This window comes from Ambystoma mexicanum, chromosome 12, assembly GCF_040938575.1.
Source record: "Ambystoma mexicanum isolate Mex_15411 chromosome 12, UKY_AmexF1_1, whole genome shotgun sequence".
NCBI lineage: Eukaryota > Metazoa > Chordata > Amphibia > Caudata > Ambystomatidae > Ambystoma > Ambystoma mexicanum.
Window position 1 is genome coordinate 476,297,177 of NC_090936.1, and position 23,828 is coordinate 476,321,004.

At 50.1% G+C, this 23,828-nt stretch overlaps 1 protein-coding gene across 1 annotated transcript in view; it reads left to right on the forward strand.

Annotated features, from left to right (window-relative positions):
- The window catches only part of AGK (acylglycerol kinase), a 560,713-nt gene extending 541,149 nt beyond the window's left edge, over positions 1 to 19,564 (forward strand). The window contains exons 14-15 of the mRNA XM_069628747.1: positions 4,663 to 4,747; positions 19,064 to 19,564. Coding sequence (XP_069484848.1) covers positions 4,663 to 4,747; positions 19,064 to 19,210 — 232 coding nt within the window. The 3' untranslated portion in view covers positions 19,211 to 19,564. The remainder of the gene's footprint in view (positions 1 to 4,662; positions 4,748 to 19,063) is intronic.
- The last annotated feature ends 4,264 nt before the right edge of the window (positions 19,565 to 23,828 follow it).

Below are 23,828 nucleotides of genomic sequence, written 5' to 3' on the forward strand. Positions count from 1 at the left end.
ACCTGGGCCATTTTGACAAAATGGGCACCCATGGGTGCCTTTCTGCAGCTGTGAACACGCAGCCCGCAGTAAAAACACACAATGGTAGTAAAAAGTAAACCACTGCCACCAGCCATTAATTGTAGAAAGGGTAACATAAAAATGTTAGATGAGAAACTAGACAAAGGGGATACTAAGTAACCCCTCCAGCAACCTATACTAAGATAGTGTGTGCTGGGTCTAGAAAGTTAGAAAATGTAAATAAAGTCAATTTCACTTCACTGCTCTTGGAAACAGTAGTTTCACCAAGAGAAGGTATTTAAACCTTTGGAAAATCTAAGAGACTTCCCTGTGTCACTGCACTAATGGTGCTGTGTGTCACAATGTAAAAATGATGCCTATGGAGTTTGTCAAACTCCAAAGTCAAAAGACACACAGTCCAAATAACAGAAAAATACATGAGAGAGTGGGAAAAAGGTCACTCTCTCCAGGTTAAAAATTAAAAGTCCTAAAGGCCAGCAAAAAAAGCTGGGGGTCTCTAAGGTAGAAGGAAATTAGCACATTTCTGAGAATTCACCCTAACACCCTGGGACCTCAAGCCTGAGTGCTGGGCAACGTCTTCTGAAGAACAAATATCTCCTTGAAGCTTGGGTGGACTCCTGCTGGACCTCCAGCGACACGATTGCACTCCTTGAAGCCCCCTCACCAGAGTGCTGGACAGAGATATCGTGGTGAATCCGGTCGATGATGACCCTTCTTCATCTGGTACCCTGAAAAAGGCGTTGGAGCCATGAGAAGCACAGAAGAATCCTTTGTTGGGAGCCTTTTCTGTCGACTGCTGCTGCAAGTTGCCATCCAGGGTATGTTCTTTTGTCACCACGACCAAGAATCCAGAGACCGGGTCCTGTGCTGCTGCATCGTGAAGGTGTCCGTCTGCAAGCTCTTATTCACTGCTGAGATACTGTGTGGCTGAGGGTAATACTTACCTAAAGTCTTGTTGCTCCTGTGTGGCTAGGATGGTGTTTCTTGTGTTTGGGAGTTCTCCCATACCGTTCCCCCATGCCTAACGCTGGAATGCATCAAGGGAGCTTTCTACGAAGTCCCTGAACACTTTCTACTAACTCTGAAGTCTGTACTTACTTGTTGGACAGGAAATCCTCTGGTACTTTCTTGCATCTGTGCTTTCTCAAGACCTGCCTACTGTTGGCCACTAGACCACTAGTCTCCCCCTTCTGCCTCTGAAATCACGTGTGCCTTAGAATAGGTTAGGACTTTGAAAGGTTGTTTCGCTAACACAAGTACAGGACTTGTTCAAACGAAAACCTGTTTGCAATCCACCAGTTCAAGCGATATTAACTACAGATGCCTCACTCAAAGGATGGGGAACCCATTACCTTCACCACGCAGCTCACGGCCAGTGGACATACACCACAGCCCAAAACCACATCAAACTTCTAGAACTTCTGGCAGTTCTCAAGGTTCTGCAAGCTTTTCAGCAGCATCTAGTAGGTCAGACATTGCAAGTCCTTACAGACAGCACCACTGCCATGTTTACCTAAACAGTGGGGGGCACACACTCTCCCAGTCTGTCCAGGCTATCCCCAAAAATGTAGAAATGGGCACTCAGGCGGAACATGTTCTAGCGTCTCAACACGTTCCAGGGGAACTCGATGCTCTAGCAGACACTCTGAGCAGAAATCCTCTACCCGAGGAGCATGAGTGGCAACACAAGAGATATTCTAACCAAAATCTTCTCCCTGTGGGTTTATACTCCTGTAAACTTGTTCGCCAAAAGCTAAAATGCACAATGCCCAGACTTCTCATGCAGGTTTCCCCAACCAGAGTCCAAGGGAAACGCCCTTTGGATGAGCTGGTCAGGAAAATCTGCTTACACTTTCGCCCACTGCCCCCTGCCTCCCGACACCACTCCTCAGCAGGATAGTGCACAAGAAGCACTAGGAACAAGCCATGCTAATATGTATAGTTCCAATGTGGGAAAGGCAACCATTGTTTCCACGCCTTCTCAAACTGGCGATGTGCAAAGCAATCAAACTTCTGTGCCCCTTCAACATGTGGTATGGTGCCGATCACAATTCTTAAATACAATTGAATGTACTCCATTCGACATTCTACACTACATGCTTTATCTACTGGACTCTGGCTTAGTTTTTAACTCCATCAAGGTATACAATCCACAAGGACAAGATGATCCTTGGAACACATCCTAGGTTTTCACCAAAATTAATATCCCAGTTCCATGTCAACCAATCAATTGAACTACCTACTTTTTTTCAAAATCCATCTGACTCAGCTGAAAGAAGCCTCCATACATTAGATGTAAGGGGGTGGTCATGTACTAAGTAAACAAAACCTCTAAGGAAAACATAGCACCTGGTAGGGAAGGTGATCACATTTTAAAAAGCACCATCTCCAGATGGATAGTGAAGTGCATACAGCTTTGCTATTCACTATTAAAGAAGATCCTACCTTACAAACCAAGAGCTTACTATACAAGAGATACTTTAGCATTTATTGCGAATGTCCCCTTAGACGGTATTTGCAAAGCAGCTACTTGGAGTTTCATACATACTCTTACTTGGCACTACTGCATTGACAAACATTCTAAAGCAGATTCACAGATGGGACAAGCGGTGCTAAAACATCTATTTGCTGCTGTACCTTCTCGCAGCTCCACAAGCCTCAGAAGGTTTACATCACTCACCGTAATCGTATTTCTGATGATTGTATGCTTGGATTCACATGCGCCCATCCTTCCTCTCTTCCTGAAGTCGAAGGTGCATGGATGTTCTTGGTCTATTGCTGTATTACATCTGTACTAGCGGGACACTTCATGAAACCTCATGTCAGAAACAAAACCATCTGAAGGACCTCGACACGTGAAGGACCATGGGTACACTAGACGTCACACTAGGGATAGTATGAATGACTCGCTCAGTCGACGTCCCTTTTTTTCGAGTTTCAAAAATAAATCATGTAATACTCAGCAACTACCACTATATGTCGGCCTATGCATAGTATGTGAATCTAAGCAAATACAAGCATCAGAAACGTAATTACGGCGAGTTATGTATGCCTTATATTTGATTGTTCTATATCACCTGCTTCATTAATTCTTTGTGTTAGAGGCCTAGAATAAATATTGTATTTTCATACATTCCCTGTCTAAATTGAATTATTGTGTGCTTTACTGTGTGGTATAGTTTTGAACCCCTGTCTCCACTCACACACTCCTGAGAATTGCCTTGTCTGCTCTTCATTGCTACCTTGATTTGGATTTTGGCTAACCTCTCAGAGTTCCCCTGCCAACTAAAACTAGTTGGCAGGGGAAAACTATCCCCTGCCTCCTAAAATCCGTTCACCGGGGCAGATTCTAGAAATCCATCTTTACAGCAGTGTTTTCAGAATATTTGACGTTCTTCACCTTTTGTAATTGACCAATCAGTGCCTTTGTTTGCTATCTGTGAACAACACCGGGCCTCTGGTTGGAAGGCCTCCTGGACACCCAATAGGTGAGTGCTGTCCATACCGAGATTTGCCCTAGCTAGTGCTAATACCATGCAACTTTGCATTTGCACATGCTCAAAGTTTCTGTAATCTAGCCCCAGGTGTGCAACTTAACCATAAGAGCATGGTAACTATCACTAGTGTGGCGTCCTCATTGGGGATGACAAGCCACATTTCATAAAAGGAAGGTCATTGAAAGGGACCAGGACTTTCAAAAAATATGTAACGCTTTCCATGACTGTTCTCCTAAAATATACCTTTTTTAAATCCAAGTTGTTGTTGCGGTTTGTATTTGTATATTAGAATGTATTTTCTTGTCTGCCTGCATGTGGTACACCTTGTTGATAAATAATGGAATAAAACAGAATTGTAGAAAAAATAAATAATGGAACAAAACAGAATTGTAGAAAAAAATAGAATAGGGTCGTAGCTCTGTCCACCTCTTTCAGCATGGGAAATGGCACCCAAACTGTTTACCAGCAGCACGTCATCTGTCAAGCAAACTGTTAAATTATTTAGCCAGAACACAACACAAGAGAAAATGTTAACCTAGGGCGCTTGATTTTCATCAAGGATTGTCTGCATCCTATATTGTCTGTGGAATATTTCATGTTAGGAGCAGCAATCATTTATTTTGATAAATGCAAAAATAGATTACCAAATCTAGCCAGGGTTCTGCTCCAGGGACAATCCTTGCAGTATATCCATTGTTAGCCTGAAGGAGGCATGTACCTGTCTTTTGACGGGCACCAATATAAGCAAGGCACATACAAATTGCCTCTCCAGCTGTGAAAGTTTCATTTTTGAGTTAATGAGATTAGTGATGGTGTTGGCATGTTCCAAGAAACTGGTGAAAGGAAAGAGGATTGAGTGAAGGAATCAACTGTGAATCTATTTCTGGAGTACATGCAACCTTTTCTACTCCCAATGATTTGAATGTACTTTTTACTGCCTATGTATAGCCCTGATGATAATCTGGGACGCCTCTCTTAAAGATAATGTATAATCACCAAACTTTATAAGATAGTAAGACATGAGTGTGTACTGAGACAATTTATGATCAGGAAAATTGTCTCCTACTTTGTTAACTCGGAGCCTGTCTTTAGGTGGTCAGTTCTCAACAGTAACCATAATGTTTATCTCCTTTACATTGAGCAGCAGTCAGAGAATTGGTGATCCCCATCTGTGTTCTGAAGGAAGTCGCATTGTCCAGGCCAGTCAGTGTATCCTGCTACTTCCGGAGGTGAGTGACGCTAAGAACCTCGGGGTCATCTTTGACTCCACCCTTTCCTTCTCCGCCCACATCTCTGATATCTCTAAAAAGTCAAATTTCCTACTGCACCTCCTCAGAGGTACTCTCTCCTTCCCCCAGAAGCTCGTGGTATCCCAAGCTCTGGTTCTCTCCAGCTTGGACTATTGTAACAGCCTCTTTCTAAATCTACCTGCCTCTACTCTCCGCCCTCTGCAACTAATCCAGAACAGGACTGCAAGACTTGTCCTTGGCCTCAAGCCCTGGGATCGTATCTCTCCAGCTCTGAAATCTCTCCATTGGCTCCCAGTGGATGCAAGGGTTAAATTCAAAACCCTCTGCATTGTCCACAAGGCTTTCTGGGGCCTGGGTTCAAAATACCTTCAGCTATCCCTCCGCAAATACCTTCCCTCTCGAGCTCTTCACTCCTCTACCTCCAACTCCCTCAGGGTCAGTTGTTTTTCATAGAAACGAGCTGGGGTAGATCTGTCTTCGGCTGGGGCCTCCCTCTGGAACAGCCTCCCTGCCACTCTAAAACTTGAGGAGAACCATCTCTTGTTCCGGAATCACCTCAAGACCTTCCTCTTTTCTTCTGCCTTCGCTCCCCCTGTCCCGTTGATCTGTTCTCTCTTGGTGCCGTGCACCTGGCCACCCTCTGTCCTCCGGGCCAAGGTACCTGCTCACCATGCCACCCTCCTGCACTACCTCCGGGCCACCCCTTGCACTGGGGTATCTGTACCCATACAGCACCCCCCATTTTTCTTCCTGCACTTATCAGACCTACTCTGTCTGCTGCCTTAAACCCAGCACTTGAAAATTGCTGGCTGCACTACCACTGTTTGTTGCCTTTATTATTTATTTATTGTTATTTATCTGTTTCTCCTCTGCTTCGCACTTTCCACTTCTCCCCCTTCCGTGCACTTTTCCCCTCCCCCATGCACTTGCGCGTTCTCAATGTCACTGGGCCTAGTAAGATCGCTGTTTTGTTCTCCCCTGTTCCCCTCCCTTGCCTTGTCGCGCTCTGAAACACTTGTGTACGAGCGCGATAGAAAAAAAATATCAATATCAATTTAATATCTTGGCTGCCCTCTTACAGCTATAGGTGTCTACCCTTACGCTTTCCATCACTCAAACCAAAAACTCCATCTCTGTCCCCTCTGTTCATTTCATATTGAATATGCATGCATTTGGAGGGGGCGCTGTTGTGCGCCGAGCAAGATGGCCGCCTGATCCGTGAGCTCTGCGGCGAGCGGACCTTATACTCCTGAAACTCGGCACCTTTCCTAATTGCAGCCGTGTACGGGGTACACGATCCTGTTGCTGCGGTTCCGTGGATCCTGCGACCCTGATCCTGTCTCGAATCGGAGTCGGGAAAGGCAATCCCCGACTCCGTAATACCCATCCCCCCCGCCTGCGGAGCTCCCACGCGCCTAGGACTGGGCCCGGGCGGTGGGTGGCCGTACCCGCCCGGGGTCCTGCGGCGCCGCCTCCAGCATCTGCCGGACATCGGCGGGGGCCGGTGTGCCTCATCCCCCTCGGCGGCGGGCCATCGGGGGCCGGGATTGTGTCCCGCCGGCCTAGCGGCTGCTCAGACCTGAACGGGGGGGTCTGAAGCGGGCTGCCCCCGTGTCCCCGGAGGGACGTCGGACCTGTGACACTTCCCCCCCCCCCCGCTGCATAATATACCTGGGGCCCTCCTCGGTCTGTGGGGGGGTCACTGGAGCCTCTCCCCCACCGGAGGCCGGATACGAGCGGCGCTGCCCCCTTGTGGAGGCGATCTTCTGTTCCACGGCCGGGCGGTCCGTCTTGGGGCCGTGCCGAACTCCGCCTACTGCCTCGATCAGCTGGGGGGACCAGGCACTCATCCCCCCTGGTGCTGGGCGGGCTGGGGTGCGCCGCCCCTGCCATGCCTGGTGGACTGCCGGACTGAACCCTCAGCCCGGCTCGGGAATCCTCTACTCTTCTTCCGGGAGACCCTGCAGGAGGATCGTGGGGACCTTTCCCCCCAATACTTGCGCACCCCATGCTGCCGGAGCGGCGTGGCCCTCGGGTGCAAGCCGGGAGGCCCCACTGACCTACCGGACCTGCTGCCACCCTGCCCCGGATCTCGGGGGCCGCCCCCCCATGGTGGTTCTTGCTCTCTGCGGTGAGGGGATCTGAAACCCACAAGCAACGACGACCGGCTCTGCCCGGTGGGCCCTGCCCTTCTGGCCCTCCTGCCCCGGACCTCAGCTCCTGCTCTCCCCCCCCTTGGGGGGCCTCATACCAGCCACATACTGTGTCTACCTCGGCTGGAATCCCTCGTTCTGTTTGGCCCTACTGGGAACTGGCCTTCCCCCCTCTCACTTCTCTTGAGGCTATTGCCGCTCTGCCCGTAGTGATACTCTGCAGAAGGGGCCCGTCAATACCGCTGGGTATCCTCCACACACTCCTGTTCAGCCGGAAGCCTGCAGCCTACATCTCTCCGGCATAGCCTCGTGGCCACGATACCCCCTGCTCTGCTTGTCACGCACCCTACCTGGATTATTGTTTTGCAAGACCTGGGATCCCCCCTGTCTTCCTCTTGGCACCGCTGGAGGCTCCCCTTCACCCTACTCATCCATCACCACTGCCGGGATGACCAGGGGGGGCGCAAAAAAACAGTGCTCCATCAACATGTTTGCGAAAGCAGCTACGAGATCCCCAGAGGGCCCCATTGAGCGGACCCCTGTGGCGTCCTCATCCGCGGTGGCGCCCGAGACCCAGGGCATGATGGACTTTATCAGGGAGGGTTTCACTGCCCTACACTCGAAATTGGACGATATGAACGGCACAATATCCTCAATTAAAGCCCACATCGAGAGGACCGATAGCCGCGTGTCTGAGGTCGAGACACGGGTTGGTTCCGCCGAGGACGCACTTGGGGTACTGCGTTCCGAAGTTGTCGCTCTCTCGAATCGAGTCCTCGAGGTGGAAAAGAAGAACGAGGACTTGGAGTCCCGCTCACGACGCAATAACCTTCGCATCATCGGGGTTCCTGAGAACGAGGTGCACGAGCCAATGGAGGTCTTCGTTGAACACACATTAATGTCTCTCCTTGATTCGCCCAAGCTCTCCCCCCACTTCACTATTGAGCGGGCGCACCGTGCCCTTACCGCAAAACCCAGACCCGGGGCTCCGCCTCGTCGCATCATTGCCCGGGTCCTGAACTACCGGGATCGCGACACTCTACTCAGAGCTGCAAGAGACAAGGGCGAACTCTTATTGGGGGGTGCGAGGATTCATCTCTACCCCGACTTCTCGGCCGCCGTCCAACGTGAACGCAAGACCTTCCAAGATGTGAAGAGGCGACTGCGAGATCACTCCATTAAATACGCTATGCTCTACCCCGCCAAACTGCGCATAGAACATGCTAATCAGGTATTCTTTTTCACAATCCCGGAAGAGGCCTCCAAGTTTATTGACGAACACTTCCCGGGCTGACGTGCTTCTCCGATACATCACTCAGCAGTTTCCCCCTCGGGCCCTGCAGGGGGCGGCCTAGTTTGGCCCTTCCCCGACACCGGCACCGCATCGATCCTCTTTCCCGGATTCGGCTTGCTCAAAGTTCTCCCTTCATCTCAATGATGTGCCATACTGCTGAGTGCAAGACACCCTCTCCAAGTTACATTCAAAGTTTGCAGTTGCACCTTGAGCTCTACTGGTCCCGCTGCGGCCCGGAGTGCAGCGGTCAGCCCGGCCTACAGGCCCCCAGGCGCTGATGCCTCTTGTTTGGTTTTGGTTGAAGGGGTTTGGGATTGTCATTCCTCTGTTTGGGAGGGGGATGTGGGTGGGGGTGGGACATGGTTGGGGTGTTATTCTCAGAAAAATGGCACTGGCGGCGAGGGCGGACGGGGGTGCAGCACTCACCCAATGGTCCTGGACACCTTTCTTGACTAAACCACTACCACGTCTATGGCGGAGGGGAACTTAACCTTTATGAGTTGGAATGTCCGAGGGCTGGGAAACTATAGAAAGATGAGGCAGCTCCAGCTGCAGGCTGAGCGCCACGGCTCCAAGATCCTTTTTCTGCAGGAGACACATGCTCGCCTGGAACAATGTTTACGTTTTGCCAAAACCTGGGGCCCCCATAGATTCTTCACTGAATTTTCTACGCAGAGTCGGGGGGTCATGACCCTTATTCACAAGAGTCTCTGGTTCACCCTCATCTCCTCACATATTGACCCCCTGGGCAGGTATGTGCTGTTACATTACACACTCCAAGGGAAAGAAGTGGTGTTGCTGAATATTTATGGTCCCAACCTTGATGATCCCGAGTTCTATAGACAGATCACGTCCCTTCTAGATGGTTTCCCCCTGGTTCCAATTCTCTGGGGGGGGGACTTCAATACTATTTTCGATGTGGCCCTTGATAGGTCTGGGACCAAGCCCCGTCATCTCTCCAGGGCAGCCTACGCGACATTATCATCTCTGCCCCGGTTGGCCATGGTGGACGCATGGAGGTTCTTTTATCCCGATTCTCGCATTTACTCATTTTACTCTTCAGTCCACGATTCATATTCCCGAATTGATCGCTGGGTGATCTCCAATGTCCTGGTTAAGGACGTGAAACAGTTAATGATTTTACCCAGAACCTTGTCGGACCACTCCCCAGTGACCATCACCGTTAGTTGGGCCCCTGATCCAGACCGGTCCCGCTGTTGGAAACTGAAACCCCTCGCCCTTCTTGACCCAGAGTTTCACTCCGAACTCGAGGACTCTATTGAGGAGTTCTTCGAGATAAACGCAGGCTCGGTACCAACAATAGCCATACTATGGGAATCCTTCAAGGCCTATATTAGAGGGATTGCGATCTCCAAGGAAAACGGAGTCCTCAAATCGATCAGGAAAGACCTAGCCGAGAGTGAGTCCAGGCTTTCGACCCTGGAGGCTGCATGTTCACTTCACTCTTCTCCGGGTACCCTAGCGGCCATTGGGGTGGAGTTGGATGCATTCCGCTCCCTGGCTGATCGCGAGCAGAAGTTTCTGGACAACCCAGGTATTGCGCGGAAATACGGGGAGGGCGAGCGCCCTGGTCGATTCCTCGCGAGGTTGATCCGACGCGAGACGGGTTCCCCACACATTCTCGGGATCCAGAAACTGGATGGCTCCTTAGCCGTCACCTCCCGGGACATCAACACGGAATTCTTTGACTTTTACAAGTCCCTATACTCCAACTCGGATGAGGTATTAGTGGAAGAAATCGACTCCTTTCTCGAATCTCTTCCCCTGTCGACTCTATCCCCTGAAGCGGCGGGCTCTCTTGATTCCCCACTCACACTGGAAGAGCTGTCCGATGCTATCGATTCCCTATCCTCCGGGAAAGCTCCCGGCTCTGACGGTATCCCAGTCGAATTTTACAAATCCTATAAGTCACTTCTCCTCCCCCACCTGTTGGCTGTGTGGGAGGAGTCGGTCGAGACAGGTGTGTTCCCCCCTTCACTGCGTGAGGCCACGATCACAGTATTGCTAAAGGCCGGCAAACCTCCCTCGCATTGTGGATCGTATCGCCCGCTTTCCCTTATAAACTGCGATGCCAAAATATACGCAAAGGCCCTGGCTCTCAGGCTGGCTCCCATCCTTCCGGCCATCATTCATCCCGATCAAGCGGGCTTTGTCCCGGGGAGGTCCACCTCCCTGAACTTAAGACGCATATTTAATATAATGGACAGGATTAGCCCAGAGACTCAGGCCGTGGCGGCTACGCTGGACATGCAAAAGGCCTTCGATTCGGTCTCATGGCAGTTCCTTTGGCGGGTTCTCGAGGGCTGTAAGTTTGGGCCCGCCTTTCTCTCTTGGGTCAAGCTACTTTACTCGTCTCCCGTGGCTAGGGTCCGCACAGGTGACCATTGCTCTCCTACTTTCGGGATTGCCAGGGGGACAAGGCAGGGGTGCCCATTCTCTCCGTTGGTCTTTGCAATTGCCATAGAACCCTTCGCGGACATGCTTCGCCATCGCCACGCCCACAGAGGCCTCCGTACAGCCGGGAGAGCGGACATAGTTTCCCTATATGCGGACGACGCGTTGTTGTTCATTCGCTCTCCATCCCTCAACCTGCCCCCGGTGCTGGAGGACATCATTTATTTTGGCCGGGTCTCGGGCCTCAGGGTAAATTGCTCGAAATCCACCCTCTTCCCACTCACGGACTGCACTTCCCCCCCCCCCTGATACTCTGGGATTCACATGGGCCCAATCCACATTCACGTACCTAGGGATAGCAGTAACGCGCCAACAGGCACTAACCCTTGAAGAGAACTTCCGGAAATACCTTACACTTCTGTCCGCCAAGGTCCTAGCTTGGGACAAGCTCCCGATTTCTCTTGTGGGCAGAATGGGCCTATTGAAAATGGTGGTGTTACCTCAGCTGCTCTATAAGTTTGCCAACGTACCCCTGTGGCCAGGTGCAGATTTTTTTCGTGTCCTGACTCGTACAATTAACTCCTTCCTTTGGCACTCGGGAGCGGTCCGCCTTAAATACGAGACCCTATCCACCCCCATGGCCGGGGGGGGCTTTGGCGCCCCTGACTTCCACAAATATTGGCTAGTATCCCAGATCCAATATGTCTCCCATTGGTTTAATACAGCTGACCCCCCCCCCCCATGTCCGACTCGAGAAACTTGCAGTCTTCGATCGCGATATCCGCTCTCTGGTTGTGCAACCCGCTCCCCAGGTACTGGACTCGCAGAGTCCGGTCGCCTGTACATCCCTTGCATTAGCCAAGACATGGAGGCTGCTTGGAGTGGCCCACGCCTTCCACGGCAACCTCCCCCTCTGGAACTTCCTCCCGGGGGTCCCCCAGGTCACACCGCTCTCTGTTCGCCGCTGGGCCGAGGCGGGCTATGAGCTACTACGGGACGTGTTTGATCAGGGCATATTCATCGAGTGGTCGGATCTTCCCCTACCCCTGAGGAGTGACCGGGGAGTCTGGCTCCAGTACGTGTCCCTCCGTAAGACCCTTAAGCGTAATTATCCAACATTCCCTGCGCTACCTCCGGATGACCCGGCCATTGAGGAACTCACTTCCCCCTCACCCATGAAAGGTAAAATCTCCAGGCTATACTCCATGCTGCAGTCCAGATCCTTTCCAGAATTTTCCAAACTCAGGGGGTCTTGGGAGAGGGACTTGGGGGTGGAAATGTCGGATGACCGCTGGGCACATATCTGCGATCGCACGCACCGGGTGTCCTTTAATTCCCGTTTTAAGCTCATTCAGTTAAAAGTTCTGCATAGGTTCCACTACACTCCGGTTAGATTGCATCGCATGTCCAGTGAGCACCCATCCAGCTGCCCTCGATGCGGGCAAGATGACGCGGACTACATCCACATGATCTGGTCCTGCCCCCGCCTCTCACAGTTCTGGGGGGCGGTTTGCTCAACGGTATCTGCTGTGATTGATCACCCCATTGACCCTTCTCCTGCACTGTGTCTCTTCCATGACCTCCCTGGTCTCCCTCGTGACTCCAAAAAATTGACTGGCCTCTGCATGCTTTTAGCGGTTCGGTCCATCCTGCTCTGCTGGCTTCGCCCCTTCCCCCCTACACATGCCCAATGGTTAAAAGCGGTTACTTGGGCCTCTGATTCCGAGGAAATGTGGTCCCGCATGCAACCTACCCATTCCAGGCCCAGGGACATCTGGCTTAGATTTCGCTCCTACTTGTCCGACCTTGACATGACTCCGGTCACTTCTCCTCCACCTGCTTCACCTCACTAGTCTGCGAGCACTTCCCATATTACTTTGGTCGGCCTCCCCTCCCCACATGTCGTTTGTAAACTCTGCTTTTCAAATCATTTAATGTGTAATCTCCGCATGATTGTATCATGATATGTAATGTCAAGTTGTACCTGCTGGGCGCTGTTTCGCCTGTTGTTCTGCTGCCACGCTGCCTAATAAAAAGAGTTTAAAAAAAAAAAGAATATGCATGCATTTGGCACATTAGCTATTCATATTCTAAATAATGAGTATTTGCTACTGTCAGCCTTCTAATTGATTATACATGACCTCTAAAAGAATTTCCTCTCAAGTCCAACCTTGGTTTATAATTATATTGGGTTTCAGTGGATTGCATTCTCCCACAGATTCCCTATCTTGATAGATACCTAGCCAGCGGAGCTGCTCAGAATTATTTTGACAGGGGGAGTAGTTCCGCTCGGCATCGCCATCTACGACTCCCTCATATACTGTTGCGTCATTACTCGATCGAACGTGACATTGGTCGTCGTATAAAAGGTTGTACTATGTCCCCATACCTCAGTTCCTTTTTTCCTCACGCTATTCAGGAACACGCTAGTTTTTCCATACAAATTGCTGTGTCGGTGTGTTGGGGCCTAAACCGCCTGTGTTCAAACTTTGCAAGGACTGCAACTCCAAATGTCCCTCAATGACCCACACACTATTTGTGTGTGGTGTCTCGGAGTAGGGCATGACACGGAGCAATGTGGTTCCTGCTAGCGATGAACACGAAAGTGGTGAGGGAACACTCAGCGAGGCTGGTGCTCGGCAGGCCGACGTCCAAATCCTCAGCAAGGGCGCTACCGTGCGGATCTGAGCATGACACCGGGGATCCTATGCCCAAGAAACATCGTGAGGGTCATCATCATAAAAAGTCTAAGAAGCGTTCCCACTCCCGGAGCAAATTGCACCACTCCTCTTTGTTGTCTTTGCACAAGAAAAAGCGCCAACGTGATTCCGACTCATCGGATGATCTGGTAAGTCATACCCTGAAAAGGTTGCATCTAGGAAGGATTTTAAAACCGAAATGCTGAAGGTATTTGAGAAGGCCTCGACGGGTACAGCTTCCACCTCTACACTGCTGGCCAATCCGGCTCCAACTGCGTCTGGTCCATCTGGCACCAAGAAAACCAGGAAGGGGTTCAACGTCCTCACGCAAAAACCTGCAGGAAAAACATCCCCCTGTGCCAAAGCCTTCAGCAGCCCTCTTGGGCCAAGAGGCTCCTCGAGCAGCCCTGCAAGATCAGAGCTTTGTACCAGACTCTCGTTCAGTGTTCTTCGATTCTATGCTGTCGATATTCGACAAGGGCGACCTGATTCCGTTCGGCTTAGCTTGGATGGGAGGGTGCAGCCTTGGATCCATTGCCCGATTTTATGACGGACCGGGCAGGGTTACTTCAGCTCGCAGAAGGCCTCCATGACACAAGTGGACTGGACACATCTTCAGATGTGGAGCTTCAGCAGCTCAACCTTATGCACACTCTAATTCACACTACTGCAAGGCAGTCGAGAAGGTAGTCATGGCCTTGAGGCTCGGCACTCTATCGAAGCCAGAGTCACAGTTTGACCTGACCGACATTCTTGACCATGAGCCGCAAACTGAACAAGCTTTACCCTTCAATGCAGCGATAGGTGACCCGGTTTTTGCCTTGTGGCAGTGCCTTTGTTTGATGCTGGCAGTTAACACAGAGCTTATCAAGATATATAAGCCATCGAGGGGTGACCTGCCATTTCTGATGTCCCACCCACACCCGGAGAGGTTAGTGGTACAGGCCGCGACTGTCATGTCCAGGCCCTCCACATCAAAACTTCCAACCAACAGAGTCGAAGAAGGTTGACGCCTTGGTAAAAAAAGGTCTTCAACTCGGGGGGTATGGCACTTGAGGCGGCAAATACCTCCTGTGCCTCCTCCAAATTCTCGCACATTCTCTGGAGTACCATGGCAGAAGGTAGCTGATCATCTTCCAGCGGGGGCGGCGAAAGCTGGTTTCTTTGACATAGTGGCCAAGGAGAAAGGAGGTGGCCTGCCAGGCGCTCCAAGCAGGCTTATATGCAGCTGACTGCATGATTAATACTATGGGCAGTTCCACAGTATTATGGAGGTCGTTGTACTTGAGGAGTTTGGGGTTATCCCTGAATGTTCAAGCAAAATTCCTCGACCTGTCCTTCGATGGGAAGCATCGTTTTACCCCCACAGCCGATGAGTCCCTGGAGAAATTCAAGGACTCGAAGCTTACCGCCAAGTCGTTAGTACTCGTTGCACATCAACAATTCCCACGCCAGGCTCCAGAGGGTACTCCAGTTTTCCTAGGACACAAGTGTGCCATGCCAAACGGGGGCAGTGCAGATTCCTGCGGCCAGGTAGACGCAGGAGCAGAGCAAGGCAGTCTGTGGCTGCGGTCGCATAGACTTATAAAGTGCCTCTTGAGCCTCTTTGCGGTCTCCAGTCATATTTCGCCAGTGGGAGGGAGAATCTCTGGATTCTTGGACAAACGGCAGGCAGTCACTTCTGATGCCTGGTTCCTCCAACTGATCGAGTGGGGCTACTGTCTACCATTTGTGAAAAGAACCCCAGACAAACCTCTCCACCCATCAACTAGAGCAGTGCAGGCAGTCCCAGCCCACAAGGTAGGTTAGGGCTGATACTTCCTGGTTCCCAAAAAGGGGGGTGGCCTCCGTCCCATACTGATCCTCGGCAACTTGGACAAGTATTTAGGGAAAGTACAAGTCAGGATAATGACGAGGGACATTCTGCAGGCTCTGCAGGTCCAGAACTGGCTGCTGTCGCTAGACCTTTGATGCCTATTTTCACATTCCAATTCATTGGAAGCACAGGCGATTTCAGGTTTGAATTGGTAATGTGCATCCCAAATGACAAAGTGCTCCCATTTGGCTTCACCTCTGCACCCAGAGTCTTTACCAAGTTGATGGAGGTAGTAGCGGCCAACCACAGGAGAGCAGGTGTCTTTGTGTTCCCATACTTATGCGATTGGCTTATCCAAGCACAGTCGCCAGAACAAGTTTCAAGTCATCACGGGGACACCTGTTCGCTGCTGAATGACTTGGGTTTCTCATTGAACCTAAAGAAATCCTAGACCTTACCAGCACAGAAGCTCCCGTTCATCGGAGCAGCCTTTAAAACCCATGAAGGGAAGGCCTTTCCTCCTGAGGAGAGAGTCACCATCGTGGCATAGGTGGTCAGCCTTTTCCAGACCTCCAGCAGTCTACCGGCATGGGCATTCTTGCACCTACTGGGCCTCATGGCATCCTGCATGTTTCTGGTGCTGCATGCAAGACTCTGCACGAGATACCTTCAGTGGCTTCAGGTGTCCAAGTCAGTGGCGAACAACCTGACCTGGTGGAGCAACAGAGCAAACAGGTTGGTGGGAGAACCCTTTTGGGCACAAAAGCCATTAGAGGTGGCCACAGCCGCCTCGCTGGATGGCTGGGGAGCCCATTATGGTACACGCCAGATCAGCATTCATTGGTCTCAGGAAGAGAAACATTGCCATATCAATTTGCTGGAGCTGCGGGCAGTCAGACTGGCACTGCCGGCTTTTACGCCTCCTCTACAGTGGCAGCATGTCCTGGTGTTAACGGACAACACAGTGACCATGCACTACCTGAACACGCAATGAAGCATGAGATCACCCCTGTGCGAGGAGGCCATGCAGCTATGGTTCTGGATGCTGGAGAACAATATTTCAGCCTTCAGCCTCTGTCGCTCACCAAGCAGTTGGCGGACACTGAGCAGGCAGAACTCGGTTTCCCACAAGTGGGAGCTGTGCCCAGAGGTTACTACGGAGGGTTCTACGTTATTTCGCTGAATGATTTTACATCGTGGGACTTTTCATCGCCAACCTTTCATCGCCAAAAAATCCTTTTTTACATTTTTTTATTTATGCGGGGGCTTCGCACCCCCCAAAACCCCCCTTTACTTAAATAATCATACCCCAAACCGCACCTAACACCCCCCCCCCCCCATAAAAAAGTTTTAAAAAAAATGTTTTTGGCGATGAAAGGGTTGGCGATGAAAAGTCCCACGGTGTAAACTCCTTCGACGAAATGCGTGTAGACCACTACGGAGATATTCATCCAGTGGGGCACCCCAACAATGGATCTGTTTGCGACACTGAACAGCACAAAATGCAAACCGTTCTTTTTGAGAGAATTTCCCCCCTGAGGGGCAATGGGGGATGCATTTCTAGTGGAATGGGTCTCTGACCTCCATTTGGCGTTCCTGCTGATACCGGTCATCCCTTGGGTTCTTGGGAGGTTGCAGAGATTCAGAGCGCACCTAATTCTGATCGCCAGGACGTTACACCCGGAGCTCCAGGAGCTGGCCGTATGCCCACCTCTCTGGCTTCCTCTGTGGCCAAACCTCTTGTCCCAGTCAGAAGGCAACATTTTGGATCCAAACCTAGATCCTCTCAACCTGCATGCGTGGCTATTGAGAGGCTGAGGTATGGTAACTGGGACCTCGATGAAGAGGTACTGGAGGTGCTGTTGGCTGCACGCAGACCTTCCACTTGGTCCCTGGTGCAACAAGGTGAAAGGGGTGGTTGACACCATGTCGTGTCCCACTTCATCAGTGATGGAGTTTGTTAGTCCTAGCCAAATCGGGTCTCCGGGTACGGTGAAGGGGGTAGCTGGAGGTTTTAAGAGGATGCTTCTTTATTTACTGTTCCTGTGTTGGCGCAGTTTTTGAGTGTTGTTAATTGCTTCCCTCCTTTGCCTTTTATAGTCCCAGATTGGGACCTGAATCTTGTCCTAACATTTCTGATGGCGGCTCCATTTGAGCTCTTGCATTGGGCTCCCATCAAACTAGTCACGTTGAAAACGGTCTTCTTGTTGGCAATCACATCCGCTAGAAGCGTCAGCGAATTGCAGGCACGCTCTAGCAGGGCCCCTGTCCTCAAATGTTTTAAAGAAAATGTTTCTCTGAAGGTTCGCCTGAAATTTCTCCCCCAGGGTGGTTTTGGAATTTCATATGGGCCAGAGTATTGATCTTGCAATGTTTTACCCTCCCCCTATCCTTCGAAGGATGAGGAGAGGCTCCATAGGTTGGACCCTAAGGCAGCACTGGACGGGCTCCTACAGGAAGGATGACCAGCTGTTTGTCACTTTTTGACAGTCCATGTTGGGACGAGCAGTCACTACACAAACCATCTCACGGTGGATAGTGCTGTGCAGAGCTGAATGTTCGCAATCCACAAGCAAGGAAGTTCCAGCAGGGTTTAGGGCCCACTCTACCAGAGGGGATGCGGCTTCCTCTCCTCTCCTTAATATGGTAGTACCCGTCTGGGACATTCGTGAAGCAGAAATGTGGTCTTCTCTGCACACGTTTGGCAAGCATTACAGCCTGGACTTGACCCATAGGGGGTGGGGGCGGATGTGCTTTTTGGTAGAGCAGTTGTCCAGAACTTTTTAACTTCCATCCCTCCTCCAGCATCGCTACTGCTTTGGGAGTCTATCAAGATGAGGAATTTGTGGGAGAATACAATCTATTAAAGGAGAAATGACTTATGAGTAACAAGCTTTCTGTCGATTATTCTCCCACAGCTTCCTCATTGCCCTCCCAGCCTACCCCATTAGGAAGTCCAAAGACCATAATCCGATCGCATTCTGCCGCTGCATTTCTTGTGCGATGACATGAGCAGATTGCAACAGTCGGGGTGGCTGCAGTTGGCTGGCTTCACTGCTCCCTTCTCTTCTGGTTTTATCTCCAAGCTTGAGATATTGAAGAATGAGATAAGTAGTAAGCAACCAATTGTGGTCGTCTCATGTTGGTTTAGTGCCTTTGCCCTTTACTGTAGATTTCCTCCAGCACGCTGAGCCTGGGGAGAGACAAGGTGAGAAACTGAGGTACGGAAGCGTATTGCAACCTTCTATGATGCCCAACGTCGCGTCCGATTGAGGAATGGCACAATTGTTTGCAAGGGAGGAATCAACAGCGATGTCGAGCGGCACTGCGCCCCTGTCAAATTTCCGAACAGCTGGTGCTGGATATGTATCTATCAAGATGAGGACTCTGTGGGAGAAGAATCCATAGAAACAACATTACTGGTAAGTCCTTTCTCCTTTTATGCACTTCATGCCAGATCCATCCTGTTTTCAAATCGCTATAGTAGGTGGTATTATTGCCCCACTTCTAATGGTACTTGATTTATTAACCTCAGAAAGGTGACATTTTAAATCTGCTTTGCTGCAGGATTCAGACTTTGGAATTTCGGGTTTCCCTCGTTTCTTAGACGAACGCTTTAATGTGGTGGCTATGCACCCTTGCTTAATTAATCAAGGGCACTGCACCCTGCAGATTGAAGGCAATAGAGTAGAGGCTGCTATGCATTTCACTTTGTAGCTAAGACCATAGTTTTTTGAGATTTCTTTATTTAGAAAATATTTTGGAATATAGCAGGAAACATGCTAACTCTGTAGTGGAACACTGACATTTTAGCACCCCTGCTTGGTTTGCTGTTTGGCAAGTAATCGATCTAATATTTATATGGATTGATGTTTAAGGCTGATATGTTGTAACCCGTCATTTTTTTCCCACTCATAGGGCACTGAAGGGTTCTTCAGTATTGACGCAGAAGAGTATGATGCCATGTCTGTGGAGGTGCGCCTTCTACCTCGCAAGCTCCGGTTTCTGTGTGACCCCAGCAGGAAGCAGAATCTGCTTCAGCGCAATCAGACTTCTTCCGAATGAGTATCTCCTCAGGAGCCTGATGATGGCTAAAAAAAGCAATCACATGCTGCAACCTACTAATGGTGTAGATCCGTCCGTTTACATGGTGTGCTTGGTCACTTGGGTCAGAGATAATTGGAACAATTTGTAATGTGCATGCTGTATTCTAGAGACACAAGGGACAGTTTTCCTTAAAACAGTTATTGTGCCTGGGTTTGTAAATATGTCAGACAGCAAAGCAGTTTATATCTGTACGACATTCGTACCTGGGAGATATAAATTGTATCCTGACCTTGTGCGAACTTCATAAGGCATGCACTGCCAAAGGAGATATTCCATACCTCCATATCAAATAAAGTGAAACAACTTACCATAGTGCTGGTCTGATTTGTAAACTGTTATTTGTTCTTTTTGCTACTGCTGCTCGATGGATAACCTATTAAGGATACTAAGGTTTAATGATTTTTGTCTGGTATCAATCTAAGCCATTTTCCAGTGCATGTATACATACACTCAGTTGTCGGCACTGTTTATTTCAAATCATGGCAACCATCATTCCTGCACATATATATGTATTTCTGATGCTTGTTAATCTGCTTAGAGTCACATGCTGTGCATATAGTCCGACATCTAGTAGTAATCGCAGAGTATTGCATCTTTCTTAGAATATCAAAAGGGGACGTCGACATGTGCATGATTGTAACACTAGCCCTAACGTGAAGTGTAGTGTACCCAAAATCCCTCACACGTCGAGGTCCCTCAGATTGTTTTTTTTCTGCCCAACTAGTTGGTTGCCCTATGCAGAGCTCTCAAGAGTTGATATTTGTGATGCTGTAAAAGCATGGAGGGACTGGGCCTCCATATCCTTGTCCTTTATTGCTTTATCATGTATGTTCTGTGTTTTCCGCCAAGGAGCTCATGTGTGACTCCTAGTGATATGATATGGCATTTGTAACGCGCCTATACAAGTGTTTCAAGGCGCGAGTGGTGCAGCTCTTCCTCTTTTTGGTTTGGTGAACAAACCCTTGGGATACCCTTATGCACCCAGGGGTGGGAGTACGACCCTGTTCTCCTAGTGTATGTTTTTGGGCACGTGTGTGTGGCCCACAGAGCAGGGTATGGGCTGGTGGCAGCTCTGTGCTGAATTTGACAGGTGCTGTGAGTATCCTCCATTTTGGGATACCCAGGCCCTGCCATTGGAATCAGTTGATTCCTGATAGGAGACAAGATGACCCCTGTGGCCTCTTGCTTTCTCTCGCTTGTTACCTTAGTTTCCCGAATTCCCGGGAAGCCCAGACTCTGTCCCTTCCCCCTCACTGACTGTTGGGTGGAAGTGCCATATATGGTAATGTGGGGAAGTCCAGGCCAGACTGGCTGGAGCCTTCCCAATGACTGTATATTGTGGGTACGCCTGTGGGGTGGGACCTGGGTGAATGGAGTGTGTGACGAATATGCATTTCATGTTATGGGTGTCTAGTATCTGGTGGTTGACACAATGACTGAGACAGCCCTGCCCGAAACTGGCATGAATGCAGCATGGAGTGCTGAATGGCAGAGTGCTTGTCCAAATCCACATTCCGTGTTGTGAGTGTCTGGATGGAGAAGAATGGCCGGAATGAACTGTGAGCCTGAATGGCTGGCTGCCTCCCTGAATGCCATTCTGAATGATTGGTTGCCTGAGTATGACCCAGCAGAGTGAATGGGAGACCAACAGTATATCTGGGGGCCTCTCACTGATGGAAATCATTCAGAAGCTGAAGTTGATGCTTAACGTTGAGGCCCGATGGAAAAAGAATTGCTGCTGCTGTCCTTAGCTAATCTGAAAGCTGTGTGAATGTCAATGAACTGATCCAAGGGAGGACCTGGCTATGAGACTTCTTCCCAAGCTACGAGGGACCATCGTGCACCAGCTGATCTTTGCCAGAGCTCCCTGGACGTCAGACCCTCGAAAGATTGCCGACCGGAGACTGGGACTGCCGCGGAATCACAAAGTGAAGCGCCCGGACATTGAAGTCCATCACTGTCGCTGACCGGAGCTGCAGTGCTCCTTTGCCTAAGAATATTGAAACAAGGACTCCCTTGCTCATCGTTGTGGACCACTTTCGCCCTGCCGGTGAAAGTCAAGGCCGCCTACGACCGAGGAGACTCTGCTGGTGGGCTTCCCGCCACTCGAAGACCGCATAGCCTCGCTTGCTGGCCCAAAGTTCTTCATTAACTCTTTTGCGGCAACAAACACTCGTCGTCTAGGTGCACTGCACGCCTAAGCTTGCAGGACGTTTACGACCGATCGTCAAAAAGCACCACAAAAACCGAAGCTGCTGCCACGACAGTGTTCACAATTCTCTTCACTTACTCTCGACGACCCGTGGCTCCTGCCTTAAAGGGAGTGCACTCAAGAAGGGCCCGTCAACGACTCCTCTAAGAACTCTACGAAACCAGGTACTTTGGGGTCGTGGAACCTTTTAGAAGGACTCAGCATAATTGGACTGGGCTTGTCAAATATGCTTTATTTACAGGTTGCCCATGTGGGGAGATCCTGGACCAGAATGGTCTCTAGGTAGACTGGGGACTGTTCTGCCATTGATTGATTTAACTCCTTTCTTTCTGTGTCTATCGCTGATTCATCTTATAATCTGATTCGTATGCTATTTTAAACTATTAGCAGTTGATGCATTTCAAAGGAATTCATAGCCAAGAGTGGTACCACGTAGACCTGTATATATCTGCCGTTCTAGTAGTGCCAGAGTACAAAGTGTGTTATTGTGATTGTGTATACAACCTTGAACTTTATTTATAAAAACACTGTGTTTTCACTGACATAGGGTGTGGATATTCCTTTGTGGGTGCTTGTGGACTACACTGTACTGAAGAACCAGCCTGCATCACCTCTTGAGAGCGAAGCCTTGATTGCTCGCCACGTTTTACCAATTAGTGACTCTTGTCTGGGGCGCTATCTGCTTCAAATCTGTCATATAGAGAGCAGGAGTACAGATACCCCCCTCCGGTGCTTTACAATATTGCTCAATATTGTTACTTGTCCCACGACCTATGGTAGCCTAGTCGGCTGCTACTTCTTCTCAACGACTGCTTTGTGGACTACCTGCCGCTGAAGATGCCCACTACTGCTCGGCGACCTCTGTACTGATAGTCTGTCGACCGCGTGGTCTCGGCCCTCTGGCCAGTCCCTTACCGTAGGGCAAGTGGGGCCCTGGGTTGATTTTTCGAGAATGCATTTCCTTTTCCCTTCTCTTTCCCAGTTGGTCTGGCTGTCGTCTGCTACTTCTATGGAGAGGACGCCCTTTAAATGGTATCTGTCGTGTAACAGCAAATTCCCTTGGAAGGACACCCATCGGCGTTGCAATAGGTGTTTACCTCGTGACCACGACAAGCGTTCTGGTAAGTCCTGCAAGCTCTTTCCTACCAAGACGTTAAGATAGGCGGACAAAGCGGTGGGCGGCCTACGCAATGCAGGCCGAAAGTTCTTCCCCCGTTGTTGCCGTCGCTTCGGATGAAAAGGACTCCAGTGGCAGCCATGGTTCTGACCTGGAAGCCAAAGACATTTTGGCAGAACCCTCTGGTTCCCAGATGCCTGGCCCCGACAGACAGACCACTGGCGCTTTTATGGGGAGCTCACACCCCAGCGACAAGGGCACACACACAAACTAAGCCCAAACATACAACCCCTAAGGCCTGGATACGTCAAAGAAGCGCGTAACTCTAACGGGCCCATCAAACTTCGGTGTTTTCCGAACCTCACGGTTCGGCGCCCTCCACACAACCGCCTTCTCAGCATGTGACTGGGCTTTCTTCTAACCAGGGCGTTGGCCCCCCAAAAAAACAGTTTCTGAGACACCGTCCAAGGATGCACAGGCAGCTAAGGATTCGGTAGAGTCGCTAACTGCGATGGCGCCGCAAGGCTCGTCAAAACCTAGCATTCAACCACTGAAAATATGAGAGTCTCGCAGCTATTATATCGGCAGCAGGAGTACAAAGCCCCCAGCCTCTCTCAAAGGCTTTATCAGGAATATCTCTCCCTTCTGAGCAGCCCTATCCACCTACAGACCCCTCTGCATCTTCACTGTGGACCAGACAGAGATTTGAGAATAATATGGACACGATGGCCCAATTTATAGATTTCTCTGCTAAGTACATTACTCCCAAGAGACCTAGGGAAGAAGACTCCTGCCCCATTCCACAAAAGCTGCAGAAGCTTTCTATTCCTACACAAGTCCACCAAGAGGAGGTCTTTGATTACTCAGAACAGGAGGATATATACGAGGACAATCCTTTTGATCAGGATACAGCTGACAAGGACTGGGAGCAGGATCAGCCAGCAGATCAGGGGGCCTTGGCTTTCACCCACACGTTCCCCTGACCAAGACATTATTTGTCTAGACCCACCTTCTTCACCTCATCAAAGACAGTCATTGCTTTAGATGATCAAATGCTATTTAATGCCATCCTAAAAAGAGCTGCAGATCATTTTGAGATTGCTACACAGAAGACAGCCCCTGATGTCGACTTTGTTGAGAATGTTCTTCAGAAGAAGCCTCCCAGTAGTCAGGCTATTCCACTACTCAATTCAATAAAGAAACGCCTAGCTCCTTTGTCACTCTACCTCACAAGGGCAGTCAACCCA